The sequence below is a fragment of the Sinocyclocheilus rhinocerous genome, unplaced genomic scaffold (genome assembly GCF_001515625.1).
Source record: "Sinocyclocheilus rhinocerous isolate Xijiao unplaced genomic scaffold, SAMN03320098_v1.1 scaffold3382, whole genome shotgun sequence".
NCBI classification, from domain to species: domain Eukaryota; kingdom Metazoa; phylum Chordata; class Actinopteri; order Cypriniformes; family Cyprinidae; genus Sinocyclocheilus; species Sinocyclocheilus rhinocerous.
In genome coordinates, this window is record NW_015659703.1 from 60,949 (window position 1) to 78,059 (window position 17,111).

General features: G+C 37.8%; 1 protein-coding gene across 2 annotated transcripts; it reads right to left on the minus strand.

Annotated features, from left to right (window-relative positions):
• Positions 1-954: 954 nt before the first annotated feature.
• Positions 955-16,491, minus strand: LOC107724045 (receptor-interacting serine/threonine-protein kinase 1-like). 2 transcript variants are annotated; one of them, XM_016532822.1, is made up of 11 exons: positions 16,448-16,491; positions 15,875-16,060; positions 15,640-15,796; positions 14,444-14,581; positions 13,128-13,359; positions 11,227-11,376; positions 10,824-10,900; positions 10,163-10,235; positions 7,812-8,360; positions 2,798-2,947; positions 955-2,272 (listed from the first exon to the last, which is right to left on the minus strand). In XM_016532822.1, the coding sequence occupies exons 2-11, from the start codon at positions 16,030-16,032 to the stop codon at positions 1,974-1,976; spliced, it is 1,983 nt and encodes a 660-aa protein (XP_016388308.1). In that variant the 5' UTR covers positions 16,033-16,060; positions 16,448-16,491; the 3' UTR covers positions 955-1,973. The 2 variants fall into 2 exon arrangements, with proteins under 2 accessions (XP_016388308.1, XP_016388309.1); XM_016532823.1 differs by lacking the exon at positions 2,798-2,947.
• Positions 16,492-17,111: the final 620 nt, after the last annotated feature.

Consider the following 17,111-nt stretch of genomic DNA (forward strand, 5'->3'; position numbering starts at 1 on the left):
CAACAGTTTTGTATATCTAAAAAAAAACAAATAAACATATGTTTGGTTCACTGATTATATGTAAATGCTTCCGAGTTCTCTTACTTGAAATCTAATATATTTTCATAAACTGAGTGATATGAATGTCTGTTGTGATGTTTAATATGAAAACAATCCTCGTTCTGTATTTTCCTCTCGCTATTAAAAACTAGACATTTTTTTCCTCTCTAATGTTCACTGTATTTAGAAAACATTTCCTGTGAAAGACAATAAAGATTTAAATAAAGCATGCATTTTCTCTTAAACATATTATAAGACAAACGATAAGGTCATTTATAACGGACTAATAAATTGTTTATATTACATTTTAAATAATTGTGTGCACCTTAAAAGCAAATCTGACATTACACATGAAACACGGACTACATCAGTATATAAAGCAACATTAACCAAGATGACTAAATGCTGTAAAATATATATGACGAATGAAAGAAATAAGGGACTAATGACTTGTACAGTAAAGACATTAAAGAGCAGATCTGAGTAGATTACTTACAAATTAGAGTCTGTTACTGATCACAGATTACATGATGAAAACTAGTTTGTAACGTAATGTATTCTGACGACTTTTTAGATGACTTGTTTTAAACTTACCATTAAACGTGCCATACAGACAGAAAAAGGAAAGGGAAAGAAAATATATTCCATTTTTTTATATCAACATGATAAAATGCATTAAACATTACATTAAACCAGGGTTTCCTATGGGCTTAATGTAAGAACTGCAGTGGGTGTTTGAGTGGATAAAAAGCTAAAAATGAATTAAATCATAAAAATGTCAAATTAAATGAGTTGTTTAAACACTTGAACACTAAAAATAGAAATTTAATTGGTTTACCTGCATATCAATGTAACCAACAGCTGACATTCTTTAAAAGAAAAAAGAATCAATAAATTATGAATAATTTACTACCATTGTGTGAATAATATGTAATCATGTAATCCATAAAAAATGTAATCTGATTACGAGCATTATAAAATGTAATGTACTCTAATTATGAGTGCATGTAATCCCCAGCACTGTCTTAATTTGTTAGCTTGAGAGAACGAGTTTGTAATTCGTGGCCACAATAAATATATTATTTCGTGTCATGTGCCAGGCTCCCTTTAAACGTGGTTGGCGAACATGGGGACTATTTCTTAATTTGTGGCTATGATATTATATTTATAATGTCATTTGTAATGTTTGCTTAGTTTTTTTGTTCAAAAAAACTTTCAAAATTCTGGATTGCAATCAATAAACAGGCATATTTCGTGAACTTTAATTTTTTTTCTTTCCTTTCCCCCCAGACTTGTGTTTAACTAATGAAACTCCACTGTTCTGACTGTGTTGAACTCAATAATGAACTGCGATTCATTTCCAATTACCTGTCTTTCCAATTCAAATTCCACATCATCATCCCTGGGATGTGGAAAAATGTAATTAATGAAAACATACATGCTGTGGTATACATAGTACACACACACAGACACACACACACACACACACACACACAGACATGTGGGGAAGCCTGTGGGTAAAGTTGGAACATGCAAACTCTTGTCACTGATCTATATACCAGTATTTAATTTTAAAGAAATCTCTAAACAGAAAAAAAAAATCATAAAGCATCTTACAATCATGACAAGTGATTCTGAAATATAAAGACTGATTCAGCTGATCAGGTTCAGGAAAAAGGCACTTTGTATGAATCAATGATGAACTCAGATCACATGGCAGGAAGATAACTTTTGTGCTATGAATAGTTCACAAAATTGTAATCATTATGCCGTAGCATCCAACACCATGAACACAGCCTGATAGGAAGTCAGAAATACTGTACGTCTTTGTAATGTTTCACTGTTTGATGAAGGTTGTTAGAGTTCTATAAATGCCCCTTTACCCAATCTGATTCCCTCCAGAGAAGATTATGACACAAGCACAAGGTGGCATTTCAAGGCACTCCAGCGGCGTCTTGACACTTCAGCAGCAGCTGCAGCAGTACGTTGGGTTTGATGCAGCCCTCCAGCGCATGGCACAGTTTACCCACGGTGATGCCCAGCAGACCCTCCTTCATCTTCCAGCGCTCCAGCATCTGGTGCACCTTCTCTGCCAAACCGTCGCGGTCGTAGTCATGCTCGATGGTGTCCACGTCTATGTCTGTCAGCCCCAGTTTACGAGCCACCTGCTTCCAGTTTCCCCCCACATTCTGACGCACGGCCTCCAGGTGGCTCTCAGTGACCGTATGCTCCTCTGATCATCACAACACAATCAAACAGAGAAAGTCAATCAGATCTGGCACATATGAAGCAATGAGAGTTTAATCATTTGATCAGGATTACTATAAAACAAGGGCTTTGTTAAGGCTAAAAGCATGCATTGGTCAATTTTGGGCTGTTTGGCTTTTTCATGTGTTGTTACAAACTAGTGTAAAAAAACATCCAAAATACACATTTAGGTGTTGCTTTAATTGCACTTAATCTATTTGCATCTGTAGTCACAGTCTCCAACTTCAGCAGCACTTACGTACACCAAACTTTACATTTTTATTCTTATTTTATATGAATATATTTATTATATTTTATATGAATGATAAATAAGAGAAATCCAAAATGCCCTCTGTGAAGACCTTTAATATGTCAAAAAAATCAAACAAGTTAACTTAACGTAACAAGTTACTTAATTCAGTGTTTAGATTTTTGTTCTGAAAATGTATGCAAATTAGCACATACTTAATTAGATAGCAGCTCACTAGGTCTGAAACAGAGTGAGTCTTACCGTACGTCATTAGAAGCTCATTATATCTGGTTCTGTTGATGGATCCAGCGGATAACGAGCTCAAGGAGCTGTTATCAGAGACTCGCAAATTCATCGTGTTGTAACTCCCGATTTGAATCGCACTGGCATTTGAGATGGCCACAGGCCACCCTAATGGAAAACCAAACAAATCAGGAGAAAATGATATATATATATATATATATATATATACAGTGGGTACGGAAAGTATTCAGACCCACTTAAATTTTTCACTCTTTGTTATATTGCAGCCATTTGCTAAAATCATTTAAGTTAATATTTACAACAGCTTCGAACGCGGCTCAGCCAATCAGAATTAAGGACCGGAACTCTCCGTTTTATAAACTTTCATATAACTACCCAAAATCCACCCCCGCCCCAAAATAACATTTTTTGGATCAGATTGTTGTTAAAGGTAGGGTAGATGATTTCGGAGAGGCTAGCAGCGTTTGAAAGCATAAGATCCCACCCTTCCTGTATAATCACTTTCCAAAGCCACGCCTCCTCCAAAACACGGGCAGAGCAGAGGTTAACCAGCGACACGATGACAGACGGAGTCAACACTGTCAGATTAGCTCATGTCTCATTCACCGGTGAGAAAACATTACAGTGCAAAGCACACAGCATAATGAATGCGCTGATGACGTATCATGTCTGCGCGAACAGGGTGCGAGGAGGTATGCAAATACATACGTCGACAGGCAGGTAGGACAGCCTATCGTAATCCTCGGGCCGAGGAATGTGATTGGACGAACATTTTATGGTCCTACACCTTCCACAGACGATATAAATACATTTAGAGCACTTAACTTAGTGATTGCTATCGGGATGTGAACAGACTTTCAACCAGCATAACAAAAAATGTTTTTGAACCAAATCACCTTCCCTGCCTTTAACTAAAACTAAAACCATAAAAGAATTTCAAACAGTTCCATTTATGAACACAGCTCTTATTGGGGGATTTAAACTCTTGAAATCTGGCAACCGCAACCATGAAAGCTTGTAGAGGCCTGTTACCAATGCAAATGCCAAATGAACATGAAATGTTTTCAGGATAAATAACCAGCAAGCAAATATTACAGTAAATACATTTAGAGCACTTAACTTAGTGATTGCTATCGGGATGTGAACAGACTTTCAACCAGCATAACAAAAAATGTTTTTGAACCAAATCACCTTCCCTGCCTTTAACTAAAACTAAAACCATAAAAGAATTTCAAACAGTTCCATTTATGAACACAGCTCTTATTGGGGGATTTAAACTCTTGAAATCTGGCAACCGCAACCATGAAAGCTTGTGGAGGCTTGTTACCAATGCAAATGCCAAATGAACATGAAATGTTTTCAGGATAAATAACCAGCAAGCAAATATTACAGATGATTATTCTTAATAAATAGAGGTGAAATTGTGATTATGCCCTTTCTGAACAGAACCAACACTGAACTAACTTGAGCTGAATAATGACAATATGTGACCCTGGAGCACAAAACCAGTCATAAGGGTCAATTTTTTTGAAATTGAGATGTATGCATCATCTGAAAGCTGAATAAATAAGCTTTCCATTGATGTATGGTTTGTTAGGATAGGATAATATTTGGCTGAGATACAACTATTTGAAAATCTGGAATCTGAGGGTGCAAAAACATCTAAATATTGAGAAAATCATCTTTAAAGTTGTCCAAATGAAGTTCTTAGCAATGCATATTACTAATCAAAAATTAAGTTTTGATATATTTACGGTAGGATGAAAGCTTGTAGAGGCCTGTTACCAATGCAAATGCCAAATGAACATGAAATGTTTTCAGGATAAATAACCAGCAAGCAAATATTACAGATGATTATTCTTAATAAATAGAGGTGAAATTGTGATTATGCCCTTTCTGAACAGAACCAACACTGAACTAACTTGAGCTGAATAATGACAATATGTGACCCTGGAGCACAAAACCAGTCATAAGGGTGCCATTCCGGACAGCGCGCTACAACTGCTGGGCTTTCAGCTGTTCAGAGCGGACCGCGACGCAGAATCAACGGGGAAATCGCGCGGCGGCGGGACATGTTTTTACATCAACGAAAGGTGGTGTACAGATGTTACAGCGTTAAAGAAGATATGCTGTTCCGATCTAGAAGCGCTTTTCATTAACTGTAAGCCGTTCTATTCACCGTGGGAGTTTCACTCGTTCATTCTCGTGAGTATTTACATTCCTCCGCAAGCGCACGTGAGCTCAGCTTTACAGAAACTCGCTGATCTGATCACAGAGACAGAACAACAACACCCGGACTCTGTTTTAATCATTCTCGGGGACTTTAATAAAGCAAATCTCTCCCGTGAACTGCCAAAATACAGACAGCATGTTACATGTCCCACCAGAGACAGTAATATACTGGACCATTGTTACTCCACAATAAAGGATGCATATCGCTCGGTCCCCAGAGCAGCTGTAGGACTCTCTGACCACTGCCTGGTTCATCTTATACCGACTTACAGGCATAAACTTAAATCTGCTAAACCTGTAGTAAAGTCTGTAAAGAGATGGACCAATGAAACAGAGCAGGCATTGCAAGCCTGTTTCGACTGCACTGATTGGAGTGTTTTTGAAGCAGCCACCAACGATCTGGACGAGCTCACGGAATCTGTAACATCATATATCAGTTTCTGTGAAGACATGTGCATCCCTACCAGGACTCATTTAACATTCAATAATGATAAGCCATGGTTTACAGCAAAACTTCGTCATCTTCGTCAGGCCAAAGAGGACGCCTACAAAAGGGGGGACAGAGTCTTGTACAATCAGGCCAGAAACACACTGAATAAGGAGATTAGAGTGGCCAAGAGGAACTACGCTAAAAAACTAGAACACCAGTTTTCTGCGAATGAGCCTGCATCAGTGTGGAAAGGCCTGAAGGACATCACCAACTACAAGACACCATCCCCCAGCACTGAGGCCAATCAACAACTTGCTGAAGACCTGAATGAGTTTTACTGTAGATTTGAAACTCCCAGTCTAACACCCCACACCCGCTCTGAACATCTCTCCACACAACCATCAACACCTCCTGCAACCCCCCTCTCCCCCACTCCTACGTTTCAGATCAGTGAGGATGATGTGCGCCAGGTCTTCAGAAAGAACAAGAGAAGAAAAGCACCAGGCCCAGACGGTGTGACACCAGCCTGTCTGAAAACCTGCGCTGACCAGCTGGCCCCCATCTTCTCACAGATCTTCAACAGATCACTGGAGCTGTGCAAAGTCCCTGCCTGCTTCAAACGCTCCACCATCATCCCCGTCCTCAAGGAAGCCCAAGATAACAGGACTTAATGACTACAGACCTGTGGCCCTAACGTCTGTGGTCATGAAGACATTTGAGAGGTTGGTGTTGGCTTATCTGAAGGACATTACTGGACCCTTACTAGACCCCCTGCAGTTTGCTTACCGAGCAAACAGGTCCGTGGATGATGCAGTCAATATGGGACTGCACTTCATCCTGCAACATCTGGACAAAACAGGGACTTATGTGAGGATCCTGTTTGTGGACTTTAGCTCCGCTTTCAACACCATCATCCCAACACTCCTCCAGACCAAACTAACCCAGCTCTCTGTCCCTAGCTCTATCTGTCAATGGATCACCAGCTTTCTGACAGATAGGCAACAGCTAGTGAGAATTGGTAAATTCACATCAAACAGCCGCACCACCAGCACTTGCGCCCCTCAGGGTTGCGTCCTCTCCCCACTGCTCTTCTCCCTGTACACCAACGACTGCACCTCTAAAGACCCCTCTGTCAAGCTCCTGAAGTTTGCAGATGACACTACAGTCATCGGTCTCATCAAGGATGGAGACGAGTCTGCTTACAGACAGGAGGTTAAAGAGCTGGCTGTCTGGTGCAGTCATAACAACTTTTGAGCTGAACACCCTCAAAACTGTGGAGATGATCGTGGACTTCAGGAGGAACCCCCCTGCACTCCCCCCACTCACCATCATGGACAGCACTGTGGCTGCAGTGGAGTCATTCAGATTCCTGGGCACCACCATCTCTCAGGACCTGAAGTGGGACACTCACATTGACTCCACTGTTAAAAAGGCCCAGCAGAGGTTGTACTTCCTTCGCCAGCTGAGGGAATTCAACCTGCCACAGGAGCTGCTGAAGCAGTTCTACTCAGCCGTCATCGAGTCTGTTCTGTGCACTTCAATAACTGTCTGGTTTGGTTCAGCTACAAAATCAGACATCAGAAGACTACAGAGAACGGTTCGGACTGCTGAAAGGATTATTGGTGCCCCCCTGCCTACCCTCCAAGAACTGTATACATCCAGAGTGAGGAAAAGGGCTCAGAAAATCACTCTGGATCCATCACATCCAAGCCATCTCCTTTTTGAACTTTTGCCATCTGGTCGGCGTTACAGAGCACCGAATACCAGGACAGCCAGGCACAAGAACAGTTTCTTTCCCCAGGCAATCTACCTCATGAACAGTTAATGTTCTCCCATTGTGCAATTAAAGTACAGTATGTGCAATAACCTTATACTTATTTATCACCCTAAATCCTAGTACATCCCTACAACTTTATTTTATTTTATTTTATTCTATTCCTATTCTATCTATAGCACACCTGTACATACAATTTATTCTTTTTTTGTGGTTTATATTTATGCATGTGTATTTTATTCACATCTCATTTTTATTATCTGTGTGTTATTGTTGTCTCCGTGTACTGGAAGCTTGTGACACTATAACAAATTCCTTGTATGTGCAAACATACTTGGCAATAAAGCTCTTTCTGATTCTGATTCTGAAAAGAAAAATATATAATTTTGACCCATACAATGTATTGTTGGCTATTGCTACAAATATCCCCCAGCGACTTAAGACTGCTTTTGTGCTCCAGGGACACATATTGTCTCTGCTATTTCCTATTTATCTCTGTGAAGCTGCTTTGACACAATCAGTATTGCATAAAGTGCTACAGAAATGACTTGTTAGTTGTGAATTGTGAACTGTACCCGAGTCAGACAGAGGACACACGACGGGCGAGAAACGCAGGCCAGGCTGTGAATCCAGCATGAAAGACTCGGCTGCAGGAGATGCACCATCAGGACAGGACTTGATGCGATTGTACAGTGGATGTTGAAGACGGTCGTAGTCAGAATACGGCACTGAGAGCTGACTCGCCAGTTCTGGCCTGTGCAAACCCTCAAACGAGCTTGCAGGTCTCGGATGGAGCTCTTCCTCTGGGTTTGGGTAAGCGGCGGGTTTAGTCCAAGACTTGACAGAAGAAGCCTCTCCGGCCCACCTGCTGCTGGCTGGCTGCTGCGGGAGCGGGTTATAAACGCTGGCATCCGGCTGATCCACTATACGACTGCCGTATTTGTGGTAGTTGTACTCTTGTGCCAGTTTGAGCTCCAGATTGGGAGAGCTGGGAGGCGCGGCGTCCACCTCCAGCAGAGACTCTTCGGGGGTCCTGAAGCTGAGGTCTTCAATGCTGGCCTCCACCGGACCGATGTCTGAGCTCCTCAAGGGCCCTGGAGAGTCTCTGGAACACGGCGAAGGGTCTGCAGACACAAGAAGAACAGTCAGCATTGCATTTACAAGCATCTGATCCCAGGTAACAAAGTTAGGTTATAAAAATGCATTTTGAAATGTTTCTGAAACACTGAAATGTCCAATGTTTTCTTGATGCGATTAGAATGTTATTTAAAGGTTACAAATACGTTTCTTACAGCATTGCGCTAACTTTATTTTAACGCAAAATATGACGTTATTTGAACATTTACTCTAAGAATGTTAAAGTGTCAAGTTCTCTTGTTGTGATCGGAACGTTATGTAAAGGTTACAAAAACATTTCTTAGAACGTTCATCAAGTACAAATAACATCGCAAGGACGAGAATGTTGTTCTAAGAAAGTTCTCTCAATGTTTTGAGAACACATCTCAAATACTAATACATTTATAAGAACATTATATAAACATGTCTTTAAGAATGCTTTGTCCTAACATTTATATAACTTTAAAAAAAAGCATTAGTGAAAGTTGTGAGAACGTTTCCTTTTAGCTGGATGTGCTTCACCTACAATCAACACTGTTGCAAAAAAATTTTTTTACACACTAGAAAACAACTTATTTGAATTAAGTGTTTTCGCTCTTAGAAATCCGTGGTCACATGATCAAAGTAAAATTTTATTATAGCATTCAGAAATGTGAATGTGATGACACGGTTCCACAGTTATTAACATTGTTAAAGTTTGTTTCAATATTTTTATATTTTCATTTTTACAAACTTTAATGTACGTTTTAGAAGGGCTGCACGACGAAAGGTATTTCAATTGTGGTCATGATTTGAAAATGCTTGAACACAATCGTCTGCGATATTTGCTCGCTGGTTATTTATCCAGAAAACATTTTAATTTGGATAAGCTGTCATGGCTGTGGTTGCCAGATGTCAAGAGTTTAAATCCCCCAATCAGAGCCCAGGGGTTTACTTAATATTCCCAACCTGGCAACCATGTGCACTCACTCTGTCTACGTTACAGAAAAAGTGCAGATGATTTGAAAACATCAGCAAACATGTAAGCTGGAGCTCAGCGATCTCGACTGAGATATAAAAAAATAAAATAAAATGACAATAATTGTTATTAATAATTGCGATCATATTTTTGAACAATATAATTGTGATTAACCGTTTAACCATTATTGTGCAGCCCAAACATTTATAACACTATACTTCTGTTTTATTACCTTGGCATTAAATTACAGAAAACTTGTGTTTCTAATACAACGGCCGAGGGAGTGACATCAAATTCGAAATTTTTCTCTCTTCTGACCAACGTAATCAATCTCTCCATATTGTGAAAAAGTCATAAAAACCCTATTGTCGATTTTTTATTTTGATACTGGAGCAAATGTGTACACAAAAATGATATTTGTTGTAGTTTCCGTTCACCACTATAGAATATTTAATTACTACGACTAACGCTTTTGAAAAACTAAGGGATAATGTAAAATATTGGTAAATAACATTATGCATATTAGTTCCCCTCACTACACAATACATTATTTCAATGTAATGGTATTCAGAATAGAAAAGGAATGACAAATGCAAGTATAAAACAAACAACATACATTGTTTGTACAACAACAACAACAACATTTATTATAAACACCAAGATGCATATATCTAAAGTGAAACTGTAACAGGTGGTAAACGCGTTAGATATTGTAGAAAATATGGCATATACTGTATTTGATGTACAAGTGGTCTTAAGTGAAATGTACAGTATATATCTGATGTCACAATGATAAATCAGTGTTGAACGGTTGCTGGTGTAAATAAAACATGACTGAATAAATCAGCATACCTTCAGGAGTGAGCGAGTCTGTTGTGAGGGACTTCAGCTTTTCTACCAGCTCCTCTGGGCCCTCATACGATCTCTGTGCAAAATAATACTAGCATGACTGTCTTATATTTCACTTACAGACTTCCTGACTGGATCTCTTACATTAGAGAGTATGCAAAATACAAATAATCTCTAGGTTAAACAATGGCTGTCCTAAAATGAAAAATTTAAAAGCTTAAATTTTGATCATCATATAAAGTGATCAGAAGAAATCATGTTTGCAGGTTGAGTAAAGGATGACTTTTCATTTTTAAGCAACCGTTCCTTTAAGAGACAAACAAAACATGATGCAAGGAACACATAGCAGTGTCACGATTATGAAAATTAATTAAGAATGAATAATACACATACTTAAGAAATTATACATTCAAACAGAACTTGAATGCAATAAAATCATAAATGTAGGATTCAAACATTGCACATAATAGAATATTCAAACTGTCCATATAAAATAGTGACAACCTCTTGTGTCATGCACAGTAATCAGATCAAATTAGCTTAATCAATTAAACTTAATTCATGTAATCCAATAAAAGCAGCAATATATTAAACGCCTGTGATGAATGATGGGGTAAAAGAATCAGTGAATCAATATGTTCTGACATCCGAAAAAAACACTCACCATTAGACTTTCCAAATCTGCTTTTACATTTGCTGCCAGCTTCTTCTGATAAAAAGGCACAAAAATTGCATAGCTATCTGTAAAAAGAGACAAATAAAGCAAATTAGATAAAAGGTTCAGTAGCTGTGAGACTGTGATCCAGGCCCAAAGTCAACAGTCAGGTAATAAACAACAAATTAATGTCTCTCATAATTTGTCACTGATATACCAAAACTGTCAACTGATTCAAAATACAAAATCAAATTGCATAATTAATCCTACATGTCAGTATAATCCCGCAAATGTGTGTTTAGGATGCAGTGTCTAGTAAAAGTAGTTCAGCTGCATTCTGTTCCATTCAAAACTAAATGAATGTGTCCTGTTAAACACGTCTGGCTTTAGGACGAACCCTCAAGGCTTCTACCTTTAAATGTGGGCCGGTCTCGAGGGTCTTCATTCCAGCACGTCTTCATGAGCTTGATGATGTCTTGAGGAGTGTCTCGAGGGATCAGCGCTTCGTCGGGACGCTCACCCTGACACACACAGTGGCAGATCTGATCTTCACTCCTGGCATCTGAAGAAACAGAAACAGCATTTTCATTCACACTTTCTGGGTACTGAATCTTGGGCTTGAGTTTGTTACATTGCAAATATATTAAAGAGCATTTGCATGCATTGCAAAGTCTTAAAAGCACAATGGCACAAAAACAGGCTGCTTAATTGGTCAGAAATGGTCATGTTGAACTATATCATGACAAAAAAATGTAAAGATATGTGACCCTGGAGCACAAAAGCAGTGTTAAGTCGCTGGGGTATATTTGTAGCAATAGCCAACAATACAATGTATGGGTCAAAATTATCCACTTTTCTTTTATGCCAAAAATCATTAGGATATTAAGTAAAGATCATGTTCCATGAAGATATTTTGTAAATGTCCTACCGTAAATATATCAAAACTTAATTTGTGATTAGTAATATGCATTGCTAAGAACTTAATTTGAACAACTTTAAAGATGATTTTCTCAATATTTTGATTTTTTTTGCACCCTCAGACTCCAGATTTTCAATTTAGATTTTTTTGCTCCCTCAGATTCCAGATTTTCAAATAGTTGTATCTCAGCCAAATATTGTCCTATCCTAACAAACCATACATCAATGGAAAGATTATTTATATGAAATAAAAATCGACACTTATGACTGGTTTTGTGGTCCAGGGTCACATATGACCACATTAATACTACAATATAGTGCCGCATTATAATGGTTAAACAGTCGAACACGATTATTTTGCTCAAAAATGTCATTTTGCATTTTTGGTACATTTCATCAGAATTATTATCACATAAGCACTCGCATGGTTTACTCGCAGCAAACAGTACAAATGACCGTGTGAAAGAAATCAGATTGTCTGTATGACACTTTTATTTAAGCAGTATCTCAATGTAGATCACTAAACCCTGACTGACATGTTTCCTGGTGTTTTCAGCTCATCAGCACTTATTCTGTAATGCAGAGAGAGCGTGTGCGCATGGTTGCCAGGTTGGGAAGATTAAAGGGATAGTTCACTGAGAAAAAAAAAAAAAATGCTGTCATCATTTACTCATCCTCAAGTTCTTCGTTTCTTTCTTCTGTTGAACACAAATTTGAAGAATGTGGGTAACCAAACAGTTGCCGGTAGCCATTTACTTCTACAGTATGGAAGAAAATAGTATGGAAGTCAATGGCTACCGTCAACGGTTTGGTTACCCACATATCCGGAGAGTCAGTAAATGATAACAGAATTTTAATTTTTGCGTGAACTATCCCTTTAATGAAACCACTGGGCAGAAAAATGGGTTGATTTAAGAGAAAAGCTCTGATTGGGGGATTTAAAATCTTGAAATCTGGCAACCGCCATGAAAGCTTGTGGAGGATTGTTCAAATGCAAGATACCGCAAATGATACATTTTTAGGATAAATAACCAGCAGGCAAATATTGCATTTTTAAGCTTAATAAATCGAGAGAAGCACAATTAAAATATGATTCATTGTTCAGCCCTATTAAAATGTGTATATCATTGCCTCTTCTGTTTTTCTTTGAGAAAGAGGAACTGTGCTGAGTAAACTGACCGGAATAGTGAAAATTCATATTCATACTTATATATTTTATTTTTATTATTATTTTATTATTCCAGTCTGTTCCTCACAAAAAGCTATATACAACAGAATATAGCACATGAATCATATGAATAGTAATTTTGTTACTTTTACATCCTTTTTGTACATTCCTACTACACATTCCACTGAAGAAAAATGAATTCTGAACAGTTCTGAAGGCAGACTCACTCTCATAGGGCTCGCGGCCGCTGAGGATGACCCAGACGACGATGGAGAAGCTGTAGACATCAGATTTCTCGGTGGAGCGGGTGTTGATGCTCTTCAGGTGCTCAGGAGCCATGTAGCACAGAGTGCCTGCGGCGCGCGCACACGACTTCTTGCCCAGATGACTCTGTCTGCGAGACTCCTCTTTCGTCAGCTTGCTCCACATCTGAGACGTGGCCAGACCCAGATCTGCGATCTGATGCGGAGCAAACAAACACAGCTCAGAGCATGCACCAAAATCCTTCACGTCAACTCTATTTTTAAAGCGCTTTTCACAATACACATGGTTTTCGAAGCAGCTTTACACAAAATCACGATGTTAATGTTTATAATATATTTATATCTTCATGCATTATAGTCACATTCAGCAGATTAGAGCTGTGCGATAATAGAGTTTATATTTTGTGATGATACAAGCATTCGAGCAGCTGATATTTGCTATACTCTATGCATGTGGATAAAGTACTAAATATTCGACTTTACATAGAGAGTTGTGCAATAATATACTTTACATTTCACGACGATGTGCAGTTCTTTAGTATGCATAAAGAACTATAAATATTATATTTTATAATTTTAGCATCAGGCAGTTCAAGCAGACATTCATATCCTTCTCTCCTTTCAGAAAAAAAGCTATTTGAAAAAGGTACATGTTTGTACCTTATTTGCCCCTAAAGGCTGCATATTAGTAGCTGAAGTGCACATATGTGTCCCTGCAGCACAAAAGCAGTGTTAAGTCGCTGGGGTATATTTGTAGCAATAGCCAACAATACATTGTATGGGTCAAAATTATAGATTTTTCTTTTATGCCAAAAATCATTAGGATATTAAGTAAAGATCATGTTCCATGAAGATATTTTGTAAATGTCCTACTGTGAATATATAAAAACTTAATTTTTGATTAGTAATATGCATTGCTAAGAACTTCATTTGAACAACTTTAAAGATGATTTTCTCAATATTTAGATTTTTTTGCACCCTCAGATTCCAGATTTTCAAATAGTTATATCTCAGCCAAATATTGTCCTATCCTAACAAACCATACATCAATGGAAAGATTATTTATTCCGCTTTCAGATGATGCATAAATCTCAATTTCGGGAAATTGGCCCTTATGACTGGTTTTGTGCTCCAGGGTCACATATTAGTAACTAAATGGTACATTGTAGTACCTTTGGAAGAGACCATAATCTAAACTATGGGTAATTATTTTCAATAATGTGAGTATTTAACTTTTTAAAAAGGGAGTTCTGTGGGGAATTCAGAGATAAACTCTACACCTTTATGTGGAAATTCTTGTCCACCAGGATGTTCAATGGTTTGAGATCTTTGTGAATGACTTGGTTCTCCGTGAGATAAACCATTCCCTCCAAGATCTCCAGAATGATCCTTCCTTTCACAGATATTGGAACAGGCACCTGGAACACCAAACACGAGGAAACTATTAAAGATATCAAAAAGTGACACATTTTTCCCTACATTTCACTACTTTTGCATGCACTGTCTGTGATTCTCTAAAGGAAATTTGTATACTAGTGCATGCAAGGGCAGGTTATATTGGACAGCAGGTGAATACAGTTATAGGGGTTCAGAAATGTTGAAAGCATTCACCTGAGAGAGAGCTAATGTCCATTTTGCACATTAAAGACACATGATCTGATCCTGCATTTACATCAAGATATCAATACCGCTACGGATGCTGCTGTCCTTTAAATAGCTTTTATTGTAAACTTTTTTTTTTTTTTTTAATGTGTGTTAATGCAAACAGCATAGATTTGGTCAAAAATGTGTATTTGTATTGACGTTTTTCCACCATCATTTCCTTTCATAAATCTGTTTTACTTTAGGTACAAAAATAGTTTCACTCTGGACCTTAAGGACAAAAATGTTGCAATATTTAATCCCAACACCATTTAAGCATAAAATCAAGCCTGTTAATAGGCTTTCATTCTGTTGGCTTCAAAACATAAATTCACTATTTTTATAATATAAATGCATATACTGACAAATTGGTGTGCATGTGAATGTTTTTTTTATTTTTTTATCTGACACTGCACAAAAAAATAATAATGCACCAAAATGAATGTCATCGCTAATCACTGACATACAAGACTGTAATAATCCAAAACACAAAACAAACAACACAATCTTAGCATTTAGTATATGGAAAATAATTGATTTTTGTCTTTTCTTTTTAAGCAACAGTTGCATTATGTAAACAAACTTAAAACAGTTAAAGTGTTGAAATCCTGAAAATTGATGTTTTGGTAGTTATGATCAGCTATGATAGTGGAAAAACATATTAAAATATAATATTTTATGACATGGACTATTTCGTCGAGATCTGTTTAACCTTTTTAAATTGATGCACAAGGGCTAACCCTGTTTTGACACATTCTGTGTGTTTTTGGACATTCTGGACAAACAGTGTTCGACAGATAAAAATGTGAAACTTCATGTATATTTCACCAGTTACCGTCTCCAGCATGGTGAGCAGGTTTCCTTTAGGAATGAGCTCCATGACTAAAGAATAGTCTCCGTCCTCCAGAATAACCCCCAGCAGCTTGACCACTCTCTGATGGCTTAACCTGCTCATCAGACTGCCTTCATCCAGAAGAGACTGCTTCTGCCGGCTGAGTCAGACACATTCAACTCAGTCAGTTCCCACGGCATCTGAGCATCTGAAGCCAGAGCAGATGCTCCACACTCACCCGTTGCGCGGAGGGCCGGTGTAGACCGTCTTCAGCACCACCTGGCCCAGGGTTTTGTGGTAACACAGGTAAACTTCCCCAAACCCTCCATAATCCAAAGGCTCTTTCTTGATCAGATCTCCAGACTTCATAAGACTCAGGCTCGCTGCTGTAGCCATAGTTCCTCTATTCCTAAAGACAACTTCCCTAGAGCAACACAAACATAACAAATCAAATGAAAACCCAATGAAAACATTACAACATCCTCTACATGAAGGACTGCGGAAGTAGCTTAGAGAACATTCTTTCTGACAAAACTCTTGAAATATTTCCCGACGATCAAAGGCGGACATTTGAATGAAGAGCCACAGACAAACTTCAGAGAAACACATTAGAAACCAAAACGAGAAACAAAAAAAAAAGAGTTCGGTATTCGAAAGGTTGACATTTCTGCGTTCCCTTTCATTACTTGTCAGAAACAACGCAACTTTTAATTTATTCGTTAGTTGACTTCAAATATTAGATTTCTCCCGCTACCGAAAAACATATTTAAAACTGATTAGAAACGCAACATTGTATCTGTGTAACACATACCTTGTTACATTCCGCCTAGAGGCACTTCTCCTTGGCTTCCGGGATATTAGGTTACAAAGTGAAAGTAAAAATCAGGCAGACAAACATAATCAACAGCAGAAAACCAGATCACCAGAGCACGTTTTAATCTAGTAACTGAGAAATGAACATTTAAATATTGCATTTTAATAAATAAAAAGTAACGGGTTTGTAAAGTTTAAAAATGCTCTCAACGAAAATGTCAAAATCAAATGCTATGAGTAAATAGAAACGGCAAGGGATAATGTACAAATAAATCTGATTTATAAATAAATAAATATTTATAAATAAATACATAAATATTTATAAACAAACAAATAAATAAATGGACACGAATTATAGATTTAAATTGGAATTATTTTAATTTTACTGGCTTACATGCAGAAACAGTGCAGATACATTTACAAAACAGCGTTAAAAAGGATTGACCGATCAGAATCAAGTACTCCAGAAAACATGTTATAAATCCTCGTAGTAAAAAAAGTCGTATCCACGCTCAAATGTAATATCTTTATTCATTTATTTGTCCATTTTGCAGAAAAGGATCGAAGTGACGCAAACATTTTTGCCTGTGCATTTTTAAAATTACTAGTTATTCGTTTTATTCTGAGCTACAGATATTCACTTCAAAACTGTCCTGCTAGAA